The 21,597-nt window shown below is 39.1% G+C and overlaps 1 protein-coding gene across 8 annotated transcripts in view; it reads right to left on the minus strand.

Annotated features, from left to right (window-relative positions):
* fhod1 (formin homology 2 domain containing 1) overlaps positions 1-21,597 on the minus strand; it is a 79,363-nt gene that overhangs the window by 20,061 nt on the left and 37,705 nt on the right. For 3 of the 8 annotated variants that reach the window (XM_036584171.1, XM_036584175.1, XM_036584170.1), the window contains exons 4-13: positions 18,626-18,693; positions 14,300-14,405; positions 13,839-13,933; positions 11,765-11,876; positions 11,515-11,609; positions 10,699-10,842; positions 10,369-10,567; positions 8,792-8,981; positions 5,826-5,930; positions 2,488-2,571 (exon numbers count right to left, since the gene is read on the minus strand). In XM_036584171.1, coding sequence (XP_036440064.1) covers positions 2,488-2,571; positions 5,826-5,930; positions 8,792-8,981; positions 10,369-10,567; positions 10,699-10,842; positions 11,515-11,609; positions 11,765-11,876; positions 13,839-13,933; positions 14,300-14,405; positions 18,626-18,693 — 1,198 coding nt within the window. Of the gene's footprint in view, positions 1-1,553; positions 1,578-2,487; positions 2,572-5,825; positions 5,931-8,791; positions 8,982-10,368; positions 10,568-10,698; positions 10,843-11,514; positions 11,610-11,764; positions 11,877-13,838; positions 13,934-14,299; positions 14,406-18,625; positions 18,694-21,597 lie in introns of all 8 variants that reach the window. The other 5 variants (XM_036584174.1, XM_036584169.1, XM_036584176.1 and 2 more) reach the window with 3 other exon arrangements.

The raw sequence follows: 21,597 nt of genomic DNA on the forward strand, positions 1-21,597 counted from the left end.
GATGTGGCCCTTTGACTGGTAGTAAACTGATTTAATTAAATTCACTGGATTTCTATTTAAGAGCAAATCAATGCTAGAATCCTTCTATTTCTATTTAAAAGTGATTTTTCTAATTTTAGAATGATTTGATATTTTACACTAAACCAGCTGTATCACTGTTTAGCACTGGGATTCCCAAACCCATTTCTGTGCTTTGTCATGCACACCTGATTCAACTCATGAACTAATTTACAAGCTCTTTGAGGTCTAGGTCAGGTGTGTAGAGATGTATGGAGTATGGAGTCGCCAGGACCGAGACTGGGAACCACTGCACTAAGCAGTGATATATTACACTAATTTAGGATAAACTGACAGCAAATTAGGTGGTGCCTCAGATTAGGCCTGTCACACTTATTATATAATTACCTGGTCGCAATAACCTGAGCTGATTTTTTAAAAAAAGTTTTTGGCTTTTTTCTACAGTCTTCACAATATGTTTATGTCACATTATCAGGTGTACTGTGGCAAATACATGCAAATAAAAGAAAGCAGAAAATGCACATGTTGCACTTGTCATCATGAGTCTTTTGCAAAAACAAAAAGTTCTAAATTCTGACAGGTGCAATAACACCTTTAGAGGGCAGAAGTGCACAGTGTTTGAGCTTGAGCTGTGTCTGTCGTCAGTTGGGAGCTAGGAAGCAAGACATAAAAAATAACTGAATGTGATTATTTATAAGGCATTTAATCACCAGCTAAAATGACAGGCCCACCTCAGACAGTTATGTGCTGTAACTTCAAATATATATGAAACATATTTGTGTAAATATGATCATTTTGTTAAACTGTGATCAAGTTTTTGCAAATCTGTTTTTGAACAATGCAAGTGATTCAATATCATTTATTTTTATCTTAAGACTGATGGAAAAAAACTAATGACGTACAAGATCCCGACTTTAATGGATATGACTAATTCATTACTGGGCTTATACACTTGTATGGTAAAACTGACCCAAACATCTCTCATTCTGACCTCACTGAGGAGACGAGCCAGCACGTCCCGTTTATCAGGACACCCCGCTTGGTTCATCAAGAGCTGGAGTACGTATGATTTGTCTCAGTGATAATGGATGATAGCAATTTCTCAACGCGAAACACTTTCATAAACTTCTCTGACAAAATCTGAATGGCTTTTGTGCAATTCATTTCAGAGAAAGGGAGACGGGATTTCAGCTCTCAGCAACAGTCTCCAAGGAGACACAGTCAAAACTGAGTAGTAGGTAAGCACACTGAAAAGCACACCTCACACGTCCAGGAGAAGGAAAAGAATAAAGATTAGAGGGAGGGAAGGTGAGGAAGATAAGGCAGGATGCAATGGGGGAAAAGTGAGAATAGACATGCATACCACACACATGAAGGAGTCATCCGTTTGATATTTTTCGGTCATTTACTGTATATTCCATGACTAACAGTGACCATTCCCAACTTGTCTTCCCAAAAGTGACTAAAACCCTTGATGATTTAGACTGCTAGCTCTACTGAAGGCTACATTCTTTGGCTGTGCAGCAGCTACTCACCAAACAGAGTCTGCTGCGTCCAGTCTGAGGAAAGAGAGAAAGGAGAGAGAGGGAGGGAGGAGGAATGTTGGAAGCCACAGCAGTAAAGAGAAAGATTAGGAACCGAGCCAAACATTATGAGGATAGAGGAAAAAAAAAGACACAGATAGGCGGATCAAAAACAATCAGGAGACAAAAGAGGGAAAGAGTCAAGAAAGATAGCAGAGAAGATAATAGCAAGAAGCTAAGAAAAAGCAATACTGGAGACATACTTATAGCAAAGACTTGCTACCAAATGAGTAGAAAAGCAAAAAAGTCATTACTTAAAATAATAAATTTATGTGAACATGAAGTAGTGCTCAGGACACAGATTGGACTACAATACATATATATTCCCCTTCAGGTCCAATGAGCTGAAGTGTTAAAACCCCATGCCGAAGCGCAGAACAAACCCTAAAATCACTCTTACACCCCCATCACCATCACCAGTCTTATCCAGCGACTGTTACTCATTCCCTATGCAGTCGGACACGCTCATATCCTGATTCATCATTGGACGTCAGATTCAGACTAGCTATTCAACTATTCAGCGGAATCCTCTGTATAGCGTGCAATGCATCACTCACCTAAAAAAAACACTGTTTATCCTCGTTTTTCTTCGGCTTTGGTTTTTAAAAAAATCATATGAAAATGGCAGAACAAGGGAAATGGTACAAAATTACTTGGCATAAATAAACTCTTAACATTTACATATATTAAAGTAATACTCCATGCTTGTCAACCATCACTAAGAAAGTGTACCAACGCATCTTATCCCCTCTCCTCTCTATTATGTCTTTGTCATTTCTTCTCTATTTTCTCTTCTTTCTCTTCCATTCATCCCTTGCTACTTGTACTTCTCTCCCTCTACTTATCTCTCTCTTTCTTTGAGCAGAGTGACAGTAACAATACTCACTTAAAGCCTCCTTTCGCCTCGGTGTGGTTCTGCTGCTCCGGCGCTGTCTGCTTCTCCTGAGGAGGCGCCGTCGTGGGAGATGTGCTGAAGTTGGACAGGAGGCACACACACACACACACACACACACACACACACACACACACACACACACACACACACACACACACACACACACACACACACACACAGTAAGTCCACAGCCAAGGCAGTAGCTCATACACAGTCAGATTCCACATTTCAAAACATTTCTGTTTCCAGATAGGTCCACAGAGCCTCCCCTCTCTCTTTACAAATGTAGTATTACTAAACAATATAAAATACAAATCTTATCATAAGCTAAATGCTGGCTTATATACTACCCAGTGTTTTCACTGGGGAGGCAGGGTAATGAAACTTAATCACAGCACATTTGATTGTTTATGATCGATTGGCACAAGAAAAATTACTCCTCACTCCCAAAATAGTGGAACAAAACATGTCAACGTATTTAATTTAGAATACTCTTATCATCATTACTATTGTCATTAGCTTGGGAATTTACAGCCAACAATCATCATCGCAACAGAAAATCAAACTTGTTTCTGCTATTTTGCGGTTTTATTGTTCAGAGTTTTACACATGAGGAAGGACAATGTATATCAATTTGATTAGGTAGCTGGCTATCTAGACACCTTACCTCTGTCTGGCTTCTTTTCTTTGATAGGAAAAAAAAACCCTCTCTGGCTTCCATGTAGAATAAAATCTGTTTTCTTTAAAAATTTTGTTCAGTGACTGAGGTAAGAGTTACACTAACGCCAGCCTGGTTGCATTTATTTGTTTGTAGATCACTGGCAGGATTGGTTGACACCACAGGGATTCCCAAAGATTGTATGTGCAGTGCATGCTGGGTATTGTAGTGAGAGAACACAGATGAATGAAAACATGAAAACAAGAGGGATATCATGGTAGAGAATACTCCTTTCAAGATAAAGGTAAAGTACAGACTTATTGAACACTAACAACCAATTTAGTGTCCTAATAATAAGGTTATATAACCAAATTCAAAAGCTGCCTGAGCTTCTAAAAAAGGTGACAAAATGTTTTTGAAAATCAATACAATATCTGTGGATTGTGACATCAGAGCTAATCTTACGTTTGTGCGGGCACACACACACAAACACACACACACACACACACACACACAATTCCAGAATACTTCTGCAATGTGACTGCCAGCCTTTCTTACTTAACACTCCTCAGGCGAGCTGACGTTGTGGCGGTGTAGAGATGAACTAGGCTGCTTTTCAGCTCCAGCAAGGAGGAGCAGAGAGAGGGGGAGTCGTTCTCCTTTAGAGAACACCACACTAATCCCCTCTTTTCACAACCAAAACCCACACACCCACACCTCCCCCCCAACCCCCCACATACACACAGCCAAAGACTGACTGACTGTCCAGTTCTGAATGCAGTCTACTGTGGGAGAAACACTACCCTGCCAGCAGAAAGCTGAAAACAGTTTCTTTGACACTTAACCATATTCTGTCTTTGTAACTGTTCTCTTTCTAAACCACATTCTAACTGTGTGTGATTTATGTTCATGTGCCACATTCATAATGGAGAACAGATTATGCTCCCTATATCACATCATGATCCAGACGTCTATCAGCAGTTTCTCTAACTTAACGTAAGTGATGCAGAAGCCATTGCTTTGCCAATATAGGTGTCAGGTTGCGTCACCATGTGATGAGTGATGACATCATTGTTAGTTTGGAAACCAAAGAAGAGCTGCAGATAGAAGTTATCCCTTTAAGCCGATCTGATCTAGGATCAATTTCTTCTATCAAAGCTGTAATGGAATAGTGGAAAGAAATAATAATAACAAACACAATGTACACAATTTTTCCATTATCCTAAATGTAGTCCATCAGCCATGTTTGGTGTCCTAAGTTTGTTTTGATAGTTTTGCATTACTTACAAGGCTAATGTAAGTAACAAGTAATGGAAATTTATACCACAGTAATTAGCATCATGTTAATTTGGCTGCTTATGTGATTTTTGCCACTTTGTAATTTTTATAGATAATAGTATGTAATAAAGTCTGCTACTCATTTTAGCTGTGCCACACACGTTTTGTTCATTTTTATAGTTTACAGTATAATGTTTATGTTTTTATGCACACAGAAGATGCATAGTGAAAAATGGAGATAAATATGGGGTCGAAATGTAGACATCACAGTCTGAGCTGGAGAAATATTTTACTATGAACTGGCCGCTGATTCGAAATTGTAAAGAGAGTGACTCTTTTTGTCTTTCTCTGCAGTCCACTACTATATTCACTTTTTTTCCTCCCTTCCCATGCTCTCTCATTGGCTGAATTCTCAATTTAACATTGAGTTTAAAAAAAACAAAAAACACACACATCATGTTTCAAAAATTTCAGAGGGCCTCTGATCACTTCAGAGCTTGATTGGAGGGCTAAAGATTGACTCGTTTGCCCCCTCCCATGCCCAAATAATCTGCAACATAGGTCGCTTCCAACTGGGCTCCCGACCTGGAAACTCACTTTAGATTGTGAACATTTGGCAAAAGGAGCAAATTATGATTCAAATCGGTGGAAAAATGATCTTGTGTACGCCCATCTTAAGCAAACCTAATCTGAGATTACTTAGTTAATTTTTACATTTCTGCTAATTAAAGCACTAAGATGTAAAGAATGTAAACCAAAGTGGTTTGATGTGAAATGCACCATTCTAGAGAAACTTAGAGTCAGTATTGTTTTCATTAGTAGTGATAGGAGCTAGATGTAAGAGGTGTTTAATGGCACTAAAAACTACCATACAATAACATTACATGAAATGGTAAAAAAATTGCAAGAAGCCTGAGATACTGCTATAACCATAATAGTTCCGAGTTAAGGTTTTGACCTAAAATGTACTGTGATGTATTTTTTCAGACTTACTGCTATTTTATCATTATAATTGAAAACTAGTAATTTTGATAAAATGGTTATATTTGTGTTGTAGATATACATGAGTCGCTAAATTCCTTTGTAATGAACCATTTCACATCAAACCACTCTTTAAGGAAAAGGAAAGTACGTAATGACTGAGGCGTGAGCTTTGCACAGTGTTAATTTGTGTGGTCCAATTACTTGTTTGCTACATTAGCCTCAAAGTTCAAGTACAACACGAAAGAAGCAAACAGTGGACTTCAAACGTGCCTGAGCTGATCGACTCTGAGGTTAAAACAGATGCAATGTGATTTTTTGCTAAACTGTTCCTTTAACGGAAATCCTCAGATCAGCCTAAAGAGCTTCTTCTACCAACATGATGAACAGTAGTGACGGTTGTTATACAGACCTTTTGGAGGGGGTGGAGGGCTCCTCCATAATGGACCCCGCCTTTTTTAACCTCCGCCTAGAAATCCCCATATTTGCCATGTACTGACTCATGAAAGAGCGCCCCCTGGTGGAAGGAGCAGGAATGTGAGAGAGAGAGAGAAGACGTGGAACAGTGATGTCTGGTTACATGAGGAAGCAAAAGGGTTAAAAACATTGACAAAAAAAGACCCACAACACCAGCAAGCATGACACCTCACAGTCCCAACCACCGAGAGGCATGACCCACGCTGACGCCCAGGAGCAGAAGGAGCGGAAAGAGATAACAGGCAGAGTAGCAATTACTGTGAGCGTGGAACGCCAGGAATGATTTGCTGCCGCTCAATTTTTTGTCTGCAATGGATTGAACTGAAAGGATTGCCACAAGAATTTCTGTGGCATGAAGAGGGTGGTGAAACAAAAATGTATGACAATGACCGTCATTCTTTGTTTTCAAAATAAAATAAAAAATAAAATGGATACATTAAATAATTAAATAAAAACAAACACATTTTGCAACACAATTGCTTACAGCATAAGGAAAAAAAAACAAAAAAAAAAAACACAGGTTTTAGTTTTCTATTAATTTAAAACTAAAAACAAATGATTCAGGCCAAGTGTACAATATATTATTCGTACTTTAAAGCATTCACATTGGGAGGAAGCAGTGACTAAAAACATTGCATGTGACAGGCCATGCTCCTAATAACATCTAAATAAAGGAAGAAAAGCTGATCAAACAAGCCAGATAAAATGTCCTGATGTATAAACATTTTCTCCATCAAACTAAAACATGGTCTGTAAGCCCTCCTGCAACCTAAGGGCTAAATTCCCAGTGTTTTAGTAAGAGAAAAACGCATTCCAAATCAAACACTGGCTCTCCACATATAGGTAGTGCCTGTCAGCTGAATAAAATGTTGCTTTGGTCTGGAACTATACTTGGAAAGGCACGTAGCAATTTGGTTACACTGGGAGGAGCCGGGCAGACGAAGTGTACCTGCTAATCCACAACCAAATCTCATTCATGTACAATCTTCCCTTTGCTGTTTTCAAGTATATTCACAGTGAGGCAAACTGTGCCATACAGTCAATATAGTTTATTACACCATACCAAAGAATGGCTGTAATATTGTGAACAGAGGACTTATGTTAGGGACACACTGGCGACTTGGCAAAACACACAGGCAATTTTGCAAGCGGGTATTTCCTACTAAATTTGTTTATTATGGACTGCTATGCTCCCCCACCCTTGCTGCAGGCATCATTACCCACTTATTTTAGCCCAGCAAGTTGCTGTTATCTTTTTGGCTTGTACACTGTTCGCAGATCTGTTTGTTAAAGGAAAAACTGGTTATTTTGGACAGAGCCAGCCTGCTGACAGACATTTGGATTTACGTTTAGGCATTTAGCAGACATTCTTGTCCAGAGAGCAACTTACAATTTAATCATGTTACAGAATGTAGGAGTCTTGCCCAAGGTTTTTTATTGGCATAGCATGGTGTGCTTGACCAGGCAGGAAATCAAACTCCAATCTGCAATGTGTTCCCTAGCATAGTTAATTCCGGCAGCAGAGGCTAGCTGGTATAAACTCTTATAACTTAATAGTGGGTACCTGAAAGCCTTTGGATCTTATACCAATAACAGATTGTTAGCAAAGATCTTAAAAAAAGGTAGAGCAATCTCAAGTGCTCCTGTGCTATACTCTTTGTAGGAAATGAAAGGGACTATACATTAGTTTATATTTCTGCTGTTCATGTATTTAGAGCAGTACTTTTTATCGACGGCCTGAAATTAAAATTCCTGGCTAAAACAAAAACATTTTTTTGGGGGGGGTAAAAAACACACACAAAAAAAAAAAACACACACACACACACACACACACACACACACACACACACACACACACACACACACAACACAATATTTTTAAAATCACTCTTTTTTGATTTCAATACCATTAACATTATTTGTAAATTAGATGTTAACACTTCGCTGTAGTCCTATTGAATCTTTAGGGTTTTTTTGGTGGAAATTTCGCTGCATTTCTAGTCCTTTTACCTCTAAAGCAAATTCTATTTAAGTGGAAGAGAAGTTTTTCCCTAGTTCTTTTTTGCCTGCCACTGCCAGGAGACCGTGCCATAAATCAAGCTGAAGTTATTTTGCCACATAAAACAATTCCTAAGACCACTAGTCTGTGTGTGCGTCTGTCCTAAAGGCTGCATTACCGCATATGGAGAGTGAGAAGACCGGCAGTAATAGATCAGTCCCTGTCAGTGGGCTGTAGTCTCTCACACTCAGCTCGAAACAACATTTGTTTTGGTTGGTCTACCACTTCACACTGCATGAGCCCAAACAAAATTGCTGCTCTCAATCAAAAGTAACTATATATGTGTATGTGTGTACACATGTTTGGATTCTAGTAAATGTTAATGAATGCTGAAAGTTCCTCTCGTACCATATTGCTGTGAACTTAATCTGCATCCCTGAGGTGCCTCAGGCAAAAACTAAGTGAGTAGTAGTACTGTGAATACTGCCACCACGTGGTAAAATAGGAGTTTTACTAGCATATAAGAACAGCCAACAGAAGGTATTCCAGCACACATGTCCCCACTGGTCCACTGTGGGCTGACTGTAGATAGCTTGGGCTTTGGCAGTCCCACACAAAACCTACACAGGCCCTGTGTAGAGTAGCCCACACTGGGTCTGCACAAGCATTCAGGAATGTGGCTAACAGAGCTGTGGATAAAGCCACACTGAGCAAAATGGGCCACTAGCCAAGCCCTAAGTGGACCATTACAGGGCATGTGCAGTCTAGCTTGTTGGCATACATGCAGAGAAATATGATTGATGTTTCAAAAATCCTTGATTTCACACCATAAACATGATTGGTTATTCTGATTTTGTAGTACTGTTCAAACACACACACACTCAAACATACACAATACTCACAGACGCTGCTCCAGGTCACTGGCTGCATTTCCATTGCTCACAACAGGGGGTGGTAGAGGGGAAGAGCTCTGAGAGGGGGTCTCAGAGGTAGTGGAGGAAGGGCTGGAAGGTTCAGGGGTAATAGGAACAGGAGGGGGTACAGGAGAGGATGGAGTGTCTGAGGGCAAAGGAGAGGTGGTGCAACTCCGATCTGGAAGAAAAAGAGAATTATGAAACAGATTGTTCTGGTTCTAAAATCAGAGAGCCATGTCTGAAAGTAGTAAAATGCTCAAATAAATAAATAAATAAATAAATAAATAAACACACACACACGTTCGTATGTATGTATGTATGTATGTATGTATGTATGTATGTATAACATATAGAAAATAACCCTACATAGATAAGATACAGACACAGAAAAACGAACAGCAAGGACAGCTGGAAAAACTAAAGAAAAAAAAAGGAAATGTATAAATTACATCTCACAAATGACTTTATAGCGAGAATGATTCGGTATATCAAAAATACAAGTTTCAAATTTAGCTACCTAGTGGAGTAAATGAATATATTGCATGTATTTTTATGTATTTGTATGTATTGTATTTTGCACGTGCAACCTTGTTTTTGAATTGCCTCATGTAACAGTGAAGTAGCACAGAAATTATGTTTCAACTCACAGCATGCAACTAGCTGCATAAAAGTTTCACTGTATAAGGCCAGAGCACTCCAGTCCATCCTATGATCACATAATCTCGTCATATACACATGATGAAACATGACCATAAATACTAACATACATAAACAAGATATATGTGTTTGTGAAATCTGATAACGCACTCTAAGAAAATAGATCTAATAATTAACAAAATAATTAGAAAAATAAAATTGATATTTCAAATAAAATTGATATTTTATGACATTTATTGTACTCCGGAAGACCACAGTGTTTCAGCAGTGCTGGACTACCATACTAAAAGGTGTGCATTATACTCATTTTACTGCATTTGTAACCGAATAGGCATAAATATTATATTCCGCTGTAATGCTGATCTAAATTTCTACAGTTTATGAAATGTGTATATATATATATATATATATATATATATATATATATATATCTATCTATCTATCTATCTATCTATCTATCTATCTATCTATCTATCAGCATCAGCGGACACAGTCGTACGCAAAGGTTTGGGTGCCCCTGGTTATATTACATTTTCATTTTTTTTTTTAGTGAACATAAGTACAAGTCCTCTACAGAGGATATACTTCTGCAGATTTTAATGCACAATTACTGTTTGCCTGCTAAATTTAACGTTTTATTTTTTCCAATATATTAAAATCTGCAAATAAATAAAAACTGTACCCTGAAATTTGCAGAAAATTCCCAAATTTAGGCTTGTTCTCTGTAGAGGATGTTAACGTATGTGCGCTTAGAAAATCAACAAAACAATGGGGGTGTTCAAACTTTTGCATACAACTTTACATACATGAAAAATATTAGCGTTGAACCAAAAATGTCATACTGCGCATCCCTAAGAACAACCACTGAAATAAGGGTCAGACAGCAGGAGAATGGGTCTGATAAACACCTGTAGTGGGACTCTGAGAGGTGACGGATGAGGATGAAGAAGCAGGCAAAAAGGAAGAGAGCGGACCATCTGGAAAGTTCTGTGCTGAGGACCGCCGGCTTCTCCGGCCATCCTGCTCACTACTGGCGACTTTCCTCCGCTCCTTACGGATGTGAGGAGACGCTTCATCCATCTCTCCGTCCTCATACTTCAGAGCGTTCTACACAGTAAAAGGTACAGGTACAACAGCAAAAAAACAAAAACAAAAACAAAAAAAAACAAAACAAACATCAGTACTGTAACACTGCACATTGTGAATGGTCATCAGATGTGATTCCAGCACTTCTTTACCTCATATATGGTGAATTGCTGCTTGAGGTCAGGGTCAGTGCCTCGGCTGCTCATGTGCTTCTGCATGATGCGCTCTATTCCCTGCTGCTCCAGACAGTCCGTCACATCATAGAACGAATCCTGATCAGGCAGAGCCGCTAGCGTCTTAGAGAGAGAGGCAGACAGAGAGCGAGAGAGCGAGAGAGAGAGAGAGAGAGCGCGCGCGCGACAGAGAGAGACAGAGAGAGACAGAGAGAGAGAGACAGAGAGAGAGAGAGAGAGAGAGAGAGAGAGAGAGAGAGAGAGAGAGAGCGCGCGACAGAGAGAGACAGAGAGAGAGAGAGAGAGAGCGCGCGACAGAGAGAGACAGAGAGAGAGAGAGAGAGAGAGAGAGAGAGAGAGAGAGAGAGAGAGAGAGAGAGACAGAGAGAGAGAGAGAGAGAGAGAGAGAGAGAGAGCGTGACAGAGAGAGACAGAGAGAGAGAGAGAGAGAGAGAGAGAGAGAGAGAGCGACAGAGAGAGACAGAGAGAGAGAGAGAGAGAGAGAGAGAGAGAGAGAGAGAGAGCGCGACAGAGAGAGACAGAGAGAGAGAGAGAGAGAGAGAGAGAGGCAGAGAGATAGACAGACAGACAGAGACAAGAGAGAGAGAGAGAGAGAGAGAGAGAGAGAGACAGCAGAGAGACAGATACAGAAAGAGAGAGAGAGAGGTCATGGAACAGCCGTCATAAATAACAATGTCTTATTACTGTTGGTCATTAATTACATGCACACCACCACCACCACCACCACCAACGTGAGCTGTACCTTTCTGCCTTATTGACGAAAGTATGAGTTACCTTGTTAATAAGGGTCATTGTGTAGACCAGGAGCTCTGTATCAGTTCCATCCTTCTCTTCCAGCATATCAATCAAGTATGACCAGGATTTGACCCCTGCAAAAGCACTTCATGAGTGAGAATTCTGAAGCTAACACATAAACAAACATTAAGAAATACACACTATATAAATACTAACACAGACATGTATAGAGAAATTCCCACACTTTTTCCTCTGAGCAGCTGTGTGTAGCATTGTACGAGCTCTGTACCTCTTTTGCTATCCACTGTGTTGACGGCCTGAATTAGCAGAGGACTGTTAGACTCTGTGTATTCAACAAACACTATCAGCAGCTTCAGAGCGGTCTTCACCACCAGCCGAGACTGAAAGGAGAAAGAGAAACATGAGAAACAGTTCTGCAAAAGTACATTTCACTTACAAACGTTGTACACTAGATGGCAGTATGAAGCCTAGATGCAATCAGTGCAATGACACTTCGACACTGTTGAGGTAATGTAGATTTGTGTGGGGTTGTGAGAATGGTTGGTAAGCTGGATAAAACATTAATTCCTGAACACATTTTCTCAGGAATTGTATACAAATACATAAATATTCACCTACATTCAATGCATACTGCTGTCTGTTCTAGCAAAATAAGCTTTGTATGGTCATTTTTGTTGTTGCTGTAAGCCTGAGACTCACTTCAGAATTAAAGAGGTTGTCAACATGAGCGAAAACATCGAAACTGTCAATTTCGGTCATTAACCACTTCCGACATCATTCAGTGACAGTACAGAGAGAAGGCCCAGTTTCTCTTGCGTAAAATAGTAGTGGAGTTGATCTTTCATAAAGTGGACACTACAGACACAGGTTTCCTAAAAGCAATAAGCCACAAGAGACCACACTTTACACTGATTTTACCACAGTTAAAGAAGAGTTTTTACAGACGACACTTAAAATGCTAACTCACTCGCCTTCAGTCAGTCAGGCATAACTAAAGAGACTTTGAAGCAGAGTCGTGACAAGAGAGAACTGACAAAAATCTGCCCCAATTCTGATACAAGGAGAGACTTGACGCCAGCTTCTTTCAGTACAGTATAAGCCAACTACACTTAAACATCATTTAATTGAAGCAAAGTGACCTGCAAGTGTAAACCTCCTGAACCCAGGCTTATTTTTCAGTTCCTGAATGTTAATATTTAACCCATATTTAAACTAATATGCAAGTTAACTTAAGTGTGGGCCCATACAGACTCCTGTAAGTTGGAGTTACTCACAGATATCATGGCAACTTGGACACACTTGGAATGAGCCAACTATATAACTACACAAGTGTAGTTGGGCAGTAGTTGGACAGTATGTGGAAGCAGTGATCATTAAATTCTGTTTGCTTGTACTAAACACAGTACTACAACATGACATTTGATGTTTTATGGAATTGTTTTTGGTAAATATACACTCATTCCAAATTTGATGTCTCCACCCAAGTTGGGACAGGAGCATGTTTACTACTGTGTTATAGCATCTTTCCTTTTAACAACACTTAAGTATCATTTGGGGAATGAAGACACAACCTGATCCAATTATGAAAGCTGAATTTTCTGCCATTCTTTCATTACACAGGTGTTAGACTGCACAACCAAATGGGGCCTATACAGTCATATTTTGCGCTTAATGAATGTGCCACCCATTTTCACTGGAAGACAGGTCTGGACTGCAGGCAGACCAGTCTAGCATCCACACACTGATTACACAGCCATGCTGTTTTAACACAGGCAGAATCTGGCTTGCCGTCTTCATGCTGAAATAAGCATGGACGTCCCTGACAAACACATCGTCTAGATGGCAGAATATGTTGCTCCAGAGTAAGAATGTATTTTTTCCGTGTGAATGGTGCCTTCACAGATGTGTAAGTTGCCACAGGACTAATACACCCCCATATTGCAACATAACCTGACTTTTATGCTGGTCTTTTTATTCTTTGGCCCAGAGAACACAACGTCCTTTATTTCTATTTCATTTCTGTAAAAAGAAAAAGTAGTATCTCCAAAATGGCAGCCTTACAGGAGAAGGCAAAAACATTCTTTACTTTCAATGGAAGTTAATGTAAAGAGATTTTATTCCAAGCAATTATGATGCATTTCTATTGCTAATCATGAAATTTGGTCATGATTAAGTTTTCACTCGATGCAAAGGGCAGCTGTTGTACTCAAATGATAAAGAAAAATTAAAAATAAAAAAAATTAATAAACAAAAGGATTTACTTGGCTTTTTTTTGGACATTGATTCACTACGAGCCAGGCACTCGTTAGTCTATGTGGTTGCATAACGTAGCGGTCACTCACCATGCTGCCGCTAAGGGTGTAGAGCCACTGCACCATCTCATTATGGTTTATGACTCCGTTCATGCCGTCCACGAACAACATGATTTGGCTGAGAGCTACAACACACAGAACAAAAGAGCAAAAGAGCATCAGAGTAAAGCTAACAGGGCTTTTGCCTTTCATTTCCAACAAGAACAGTCAAGTGGAGAAGGTGAAGTTCATGAACAAGATGTTCAATACAGTCAAGCACAGGACTTGTCTAGGCGGATATACAGATTTATACCAAAAGCTGTTTGTTATCCCAGTACACGCCAGCATAAACTTCCTGTTCCGGGCCAAAGCTGCAGAATATTGTTTCCCATAAGTGAGACAACAATTCTAAAGACCAAAGCTGCACTGTGCTGTGACCTGGGAAGATAACCTATTGTGGCTGAACGGCAGTCACAGTAGGAAGCATGTTTTGGCTTTTTTGCATTGCTCACCTCTGAGGATGTAGTTTTGGTAGTTGTGGTCCGCCTCTGCGCCCACTTTTATAAAGCAGGTCAGGCCATCAGAGTTCACAAACTCTGGCACCAGGTCCTTATCATCCTGTAAGAAAGAATATGTCAATAGAAATGTGCAATAACTGTGACTTTATATACAGCAATCCAGAACGATTCACACTTCATTAATTTTATTTCCAGTCAAAACAACCAATGAGTACAAGTTACTCAGTTTTCAGGAGATATTTCTGGGGAGATTATACACAAAATAATCCACTAGAATAAAGAATAGGGAAAAACAGGAATTTTCAAAACTGGAGTTCAAAAAAATTATTTAAACATAAAGACAGTCACCGCTGTTGGAACAAACGTCGTATCTTCAAAATGAGAACTTTGTAGGAGAAGGACAAAACATACTCTACTTTTAATGCAAGTCAATGGAACCAGACCACTTTTTTAAGGGGGCTTAAAAGTGGACCTTAAAACCACTGTTGTTTTGAGGATATATTAACGTTGTTTGTACCTTGATGAATGAAAAATCTACCTGCACAGCACAGCACCTTTATTTCTAAAAGTGAACGCCATTGCTCTCAAAAGAAGTGAAAATTTGTATAAGAAGAAAAAAACCTTCTTAATATTTTATACACAATGTAATGAGTTGAAAAAGGGATTGTTCCCCAAGTGTGCATTTTTATAAGAATAAGTATGTTTAATATGTTTATGTATGTTAATGTTCTCTATATAATTTTTAGGTATATGTAAACCATCCTACACAACATGTAGGATAATTGGTTTGTGGTTCAGTGATAAACTACTCCACCTTAATCACACTGTTCAATAAGAAACGTTACACAAATCTAGCACAACTTGCTTCCATAACAAAACTGTCCCTTTATGAACAGAGCAGAAGGCTGCCACAGAGATACTGAGAGACTCTGCAGACTTTCTCTGAAGTTACAGTTTAACCTCTAATGCAATTACAGAGTCATCTTTGGCATCTGTGGTATTAGTGTACCCCCGTCCTCCCTCGTGGAGGGCTATTCTTCATATAACAGCACTCACAGTTTCATAAGTCTAAGTGCACAGTCTAAGGGTCTAAGGTCACTTCCTGTGGAGGGCCTGCAGTTCCACTACACACTTCCCAGCAACAGGATAGAAGGCAATAAATTAATTTGATGAACAGATATTCGATAAGTGCTGTGCCTTTATCTTCCCAGCTCTCAGACTCTTTGTTCCTTGGACAAGTAACAGCTTGGAAGGGGTAAGTAAATACAAACTGGTCCAGCTGCTGATGTGCTAGAACTTGTGCCAGTACAGAATTGCCTTAGTTCATTCCACCACTGAGCAGACATTAAAGTACTTATTATCATGGCTGTAGAATGGATTTTGCATTAATCACATATTTTATTTTGGATTTTTGCAAAGGCCATTACTAATGCATTCCATAAACGCTGCTGTTTAATAATTGTTCCAAGAGTTCAAAAGAGTTCGAGCACTGATTAGCACTAAATAAGCTTTCCAGAGAAGTTTTCATTGTGTGCATTCACTAAATGTTTAGTAAGCACGACACACTACATGTTCCTGGAATACAGTGTGATTTTACTACAGCTTCTACAGAGCACACACTTATCAGTCGATCGGGATTAATAAGCACTATATCAAAATCAGCAATCTCACATAATCGTGCGGTCCTAATCAAGAAAACAAAGCACAGGCAACGGAGTGCAGCTCTGACTCACATACTACAAGTTTCAACCAAATGTCTGAGTAGTGCCAAGGAAGGTGGGGAGAATAAACAAAGTTGTTCCAGTGAAAGTTCCTGCCCATGCGTGAACACAACGCAAGCAGTGGTGTTCCCGGACTGTTGAAGGCCCTTAGGCAAAGCCTCCCTTTCACTTAGCGCTACCTGACTGAGGAGAAAAGCCAGAGAATTAGTAGTGAGGAAAACTGCCATTCAGTAAATGTCTTACAGCCTTGTTAGGCGCTCAAGAGCCCAAGCAAGTCCAAAACGTAGTTTGTTAATTATTTAATACAAAAAATGTACTTGTTTTCTCAACACAAAATAGCATTAAATTTTTTCAACACTTGTAAATATTGAGTGCTAGTTATTTATAGCACTCATATTTGTACATATAATTATATATTTTCAACAGCATTGATGCTAGTAAGCACAAAACGCTTTAAAATCAGCCTGTGAGCTGATGAGCTTGCTAACCAATTAGCACTTAGTAGCAGTAATGCTAGCATCCTACAGTCCAAAACCTGTTTGCTATAAAGAACAGAAACATAATGGTAAGTCTTCATTGATTTTATAATGGAATATATCTGTCTAGCTTCCAAATTTAAAAGACTAGAAACATGTTTGACTTTTTTGTTTTTAGCCATTTAGCTTCTTTCCTCACCATTCACTGAGGACTCGCATGAGGCACCCTCCAGAGTTTTGCAGTCATAAGCAGACTCCCCTTAAACAGGCTCTGAAATCGTCTGCAGCAGAAGCTGGCTATGTCATAGCATCATCCGAGTGCAAGTGGCTACTGTGTTTTTCCAACAGACCTGCTGCTAAATAAAACGTGAAAATGTTTTGTGGACTTTCTAGCTTTTTCCTCAGTAGTTTATGTCCCCAGTCTCTTCCATTTCCAACTTTTATAATCTGACTGACTTTGTGAAGTTGTAAACCCAAATCATGATTCTGCAGGCTAGTCGACAAATTCAGCTAGCTAATTAGACTGTAGATGTCCAGTCTGAGGAGCGCTGCCCTCCTCAGGTTTTGCTGCTTTTCTGTTAATTAGCCCACAATTCTCTCCTTCAGCACAAGATTTTAAGTAGTTACATATTACATGCTAAAGGGTAAGTTTAGACGTATTTTATATCCAAGTCAGCCTAATGAGAAACTGTGTAATGTAACTGTCAAAATACACACATTGAGTTCATTTCAAATGATACTGTGGATGCTTGTGAAATGTCACACTTTTACAATTTGTTTGCTTCAAACTTGTCTACTTTCAATTAGTTACAATGTAGTTCAGTCATGTAGAAACCACTGATTTTTCAAAAAAGTCTAGATAATCAGATGGCTAAGATGTAAACAAAGCCATTCAGAGTGGTTTGGTGCGAAATGCTTCATTGTGGAGAAACTTAGACTCGTTAGAATTGCTCACAGTGTTGGTGATACGAACCAGATGTCCACCTCTAAAAGCGCCCTCACAGAGAGTTATTACACTAAAAATGGTTAAGAATATGCTGTCTGATGGCTGACACAGTGTTTCATGATAGTTTTGTATTTGTATTTGAAGACAATATTTGGATAGTAAATAAAATGGCCATATTTGTGTTGTTAACATCATGACCCCTTGTTCCTATCACCACCACTGTAAAGAAATCATGTAAGTCAGTAAGTTTCTCTACAATTAATCATTTCACACCAAACCACTCTGAATGAGACTGTTTACATCTCAAGGACTAAATTATTCAGAAATTTTGAAAAACTGGTGGCAATTCCTTTTAACATTATGTAGGAATCTAAACTCCAACCTCAGTGAAATGGGTTGAATGGAATATTTGCCAAAATTCCATAAAGCTTGTCCAACCTCGCAACTGTAGCCGTGACAAAACATTTGTAAGTAGCGCATGGATAAGTCAATGTGTCATTATCAGTAGTTTCTTATAGACAGATATTTAAGCACTTTAACTGTTACATTAGTAAGACTTTGCATTAATAAAATGAATATTCTCAGCTTAATGCGCATCGCTCAAGCAATTGGTGATTTGCTTGCCTTCTAGCTTCGTCTCTAAATCACACCTCTCACAACTATGTATTTAGCTAACAATTAACTGCCTTGTCAATAACTGTGATTAACTATTTAATTATCGTTTTTTGTTCACTGTATGCGCCAACAGGAGACAGTTTGAGCACAAATAAATACAACTCCGCCCTCTAAAAGTGCTATAGCACCAGTTAGAAGTTTGAACTTTTGCTGTTTTCAAAAGACCCATGATGTGTTTCTTTTATCTAAATGCATTTGTTTCAACTCAGCTTATTAAAATGCATGCAATTCACATTCTAAACACATGACTGTAAAAAGTAAAAACTGTGGAAAATAACTGATCAGCTTAAATTGTGTTCAGGAGATTGTGTAGTAATTGTGAAAGGCCAACTCTGCATAAAAGAAGGTGTGCAGTTATTTAAGATCATATGCGGAAACCTTCCTCTCTCCTCATCCCATATTCCATATTGTCCTGACCCTATATGACCTCTAGCTCTCAACCCCCCCCGCCCCCTTGTTTATACATTGTGCCCCCCGTGTCATGAATTTGCTGCGTTCTCACCTGAAAGAGTTGCTTTAAGGAGAACAGTGAACGTCGGAGTTCAGGCCCTTGGGAGTTATACAGCTTTTCTATAAGAGAGGAAACAAAACAGGTATTGATTTTACAGTATCGGCTGAACCCGCATCAGAGAAGGTGAGCGTCATTTTATAAGCAAAGCAATTTTAACTGAGAAGCTGATACTGCAGTGCTGCATTCCAGGATTTACTGAACAAGAGAATTGTGTCAGCCTCTATAAAACAAGTGATAAATGTACAAAAAGGTCAGTGAATCATCTGCAGAGAGACAAATGAGGGCAGTCACCCACTTAAGTCACTTAAGCTGTAAAAATGTTTATGACCACACTTTTGCACTGTTTAGGCTGCAGACAGAGGCAGTCAAACACAACAACCCAATCCGGAAGCTTGGTCAGCGTTGTCGTGACAACTGTCTATCAGGAACCCTTCCCCTAATATACCTGCGTGAAGTTTTGAATTTCAAAGTCTACACATGATACAGCCTGCTTGTTGAATAGAATTAGGATTAAATTACCTGGAAAACTCAGAAGTGCCTTTATGGTTTGCTGAGTTTGTTAATGATACAGAACTAATTCAATGCCAACAGTATGGCACAACAACAACAACAACCAACAACAACAACAACAACCAACAACCAACAACCACAACAACCACAACAACCACAACAACCACAACCACAACAACAACATTCAAAAATGAAAACATTCTAACCAAAAGCAATTCAGTCATACACCAAATCACAGCAAACCAGTATAACAGCATGTTATTTAGCGTTACTTAAACTTCAACAAATTATTCATATTCAAATCTACAGACAAGACCAATATAAAATCAACAAGACAACAATCAACAATTAAAAAAAGGGAAAAGGGCTGTCATAAATACAATGGAATGTAAACATTTTTCTTAAACCACTGCCAAGTGTGTGTCGATATACTTATTGGCAGCCTTGACAGGATTCAGGAAGAGAATCATAAACAAACCGTGCATGAGACAGCTTTTAAACTGTGCAAGAAATACTCAAAAGTGGCCAAACTGGACCCACATGCTTCTCACACTAAAGCTACTAGTGCCGATCTAGGATTAGTTCACTCCACCCAAAAACTCCTCTATAGGACATGAAAGCCAGACGCTGATTGTAGACCAGCACTCGACTTTGATTACTGCAAGCTCTGACTTGAGTCCTATTACACTTTCTTACAGACAGGATTAAACCACCACTCCTTTTTTCACTGGAACGTCCCCCCTAAGACAGAGCAACATGCCAAAGTTCATGCAACAGTGGTTGTTATATGCCTGTCCTACAACAGGACTTTCCACATCAATTCAGCCCTGATCAACACCTTTACAGAACAGATTTCAGGTGTCCAACTTTTTGATCTCTAGTCATGGTGAATCTTTAAATTAGTTTAAAAACATCCTGAATGAGGGTCTAAAGAGACTGGGTGCCATAATGCAAGCACAGTCTTATTAATGTCAGTGAGACATCAGTAAAACACAAAGCTGCTTATCAGATGATCAGAGAAAGGAGAAATAGAATCCACAGAGCAAACCTAAAGGAAGCAGGATGGGGAAGGAGACAGAGAAGAAAGCAAGAAAAGACTGAGATAAAACCATTTGCAAAGATATAAAAACTTGTAGGTATTTTGGGGGGGTAAGTCAACTGCTAGAAAAACAAGCTACACTGAAAAACGATAGTCAAATCAGGTGTCTTAACAGAGTTACAGCCCCCAATGATGGTAAAAACTCATCACAGATTTATTCAGTGCTGATCATAGCAAGACACTGGTATTCTCTCACATTTTAAGTGTGTTGGATGATGTGATAATGTAGGATATCACACTTACTCTATCTAAAAAAGATGAGATTGCTCTAAAAATGCAGCTGGAGAGCTGCGCTGGCTGAACACACTCAGTGGAATGCAAAGTGTCCACAAAGAGCTGGGAAAAACACTTATGTCTTACTTATCGGACAATTTGACATCAGGCAAAACAGTCTGGGACAAAAGTTATCAGAGGAAAAAATGTGTAGGTGTTCTGCAGCATGCAGCCCACACAAGAACATTTTGTAATACTGGTTGTGCTTTGGACCCCTTGAGTGGATGAACCTGATGACTGCGAGGGGTATTCAAAAGAGAACTCTGAAAACGTGATGAAGGATGTGTCTTCAAAAGGATGCACTGAAAGAGAATGATCTACTATTGTCATCATATCTTCATCAGCATTATGATGATTTTGCATTTAAGACTTAAACATCAAGCCAGACCTTCTTTCTGAGCCTGTGTATGCATTAATACATAAAGACAAGACGTGGTCTGAAAAACCTCACATGAAATCCAACTTATTTCTGACTTCAAAATTATTATTTCAGGTTTTACAGGACGACTCGCAGCAGCACACGGACACCACATTTTTACTACTATGAAATTTAAAAATTTTAATTTTAAAAATACATAGTACAGCTATAACTGTGATTCTTCCACACAGTTACCAGAACAAGAGGATTCTGTTACTGGCACAGGTGTATGTGAAATCAAACTTCTAATCTCTTCATTGTCACAGAAGTAACTGAAGACCTGCCTCTTCTTTCATCTGACTATGTGGCACAGAAAACAAACAAACAAACAAACAAACATACAAACACACAAACATTCATGATATAGACTACTTGAATGTTTTAAGTTGAACAATTTTTCAACTGTGAGTGACTGAAAAAAAACAAAAAACACAAAAAAAAAACAAAAAACCATGCCATGCCATGCCATGCCGGGTGCATAAAACATGGGGCGCCAAGTGCAAAAGAACCAAGTGAAATGCGTCTGTCCTTGAAAACAACACATAAAACGTACAATGTGAACTGAGTCAGCAACTGAAGACTTTCACTTTCTATGTACCACTCCCTGAAGCAACACAGGGAAAACAGGGAAAGAGGAAGTAGGCAGTAAAAGGCCGCAATGTG

Source organism: Colossoma macropomum, unplaced genomic scaffold (genome assembly GCF_904425465.1).
Source record: "Colossoma macropomum unplaced genomic scaffold, Colossoma_macropomum, whole genome shotgun sequence".
NCBI lineage: Eukaryota > Metazoa > Chordata > Actinopteri > Characiformes > Serrasalmidae > Colossoma > Colossoma macropomum.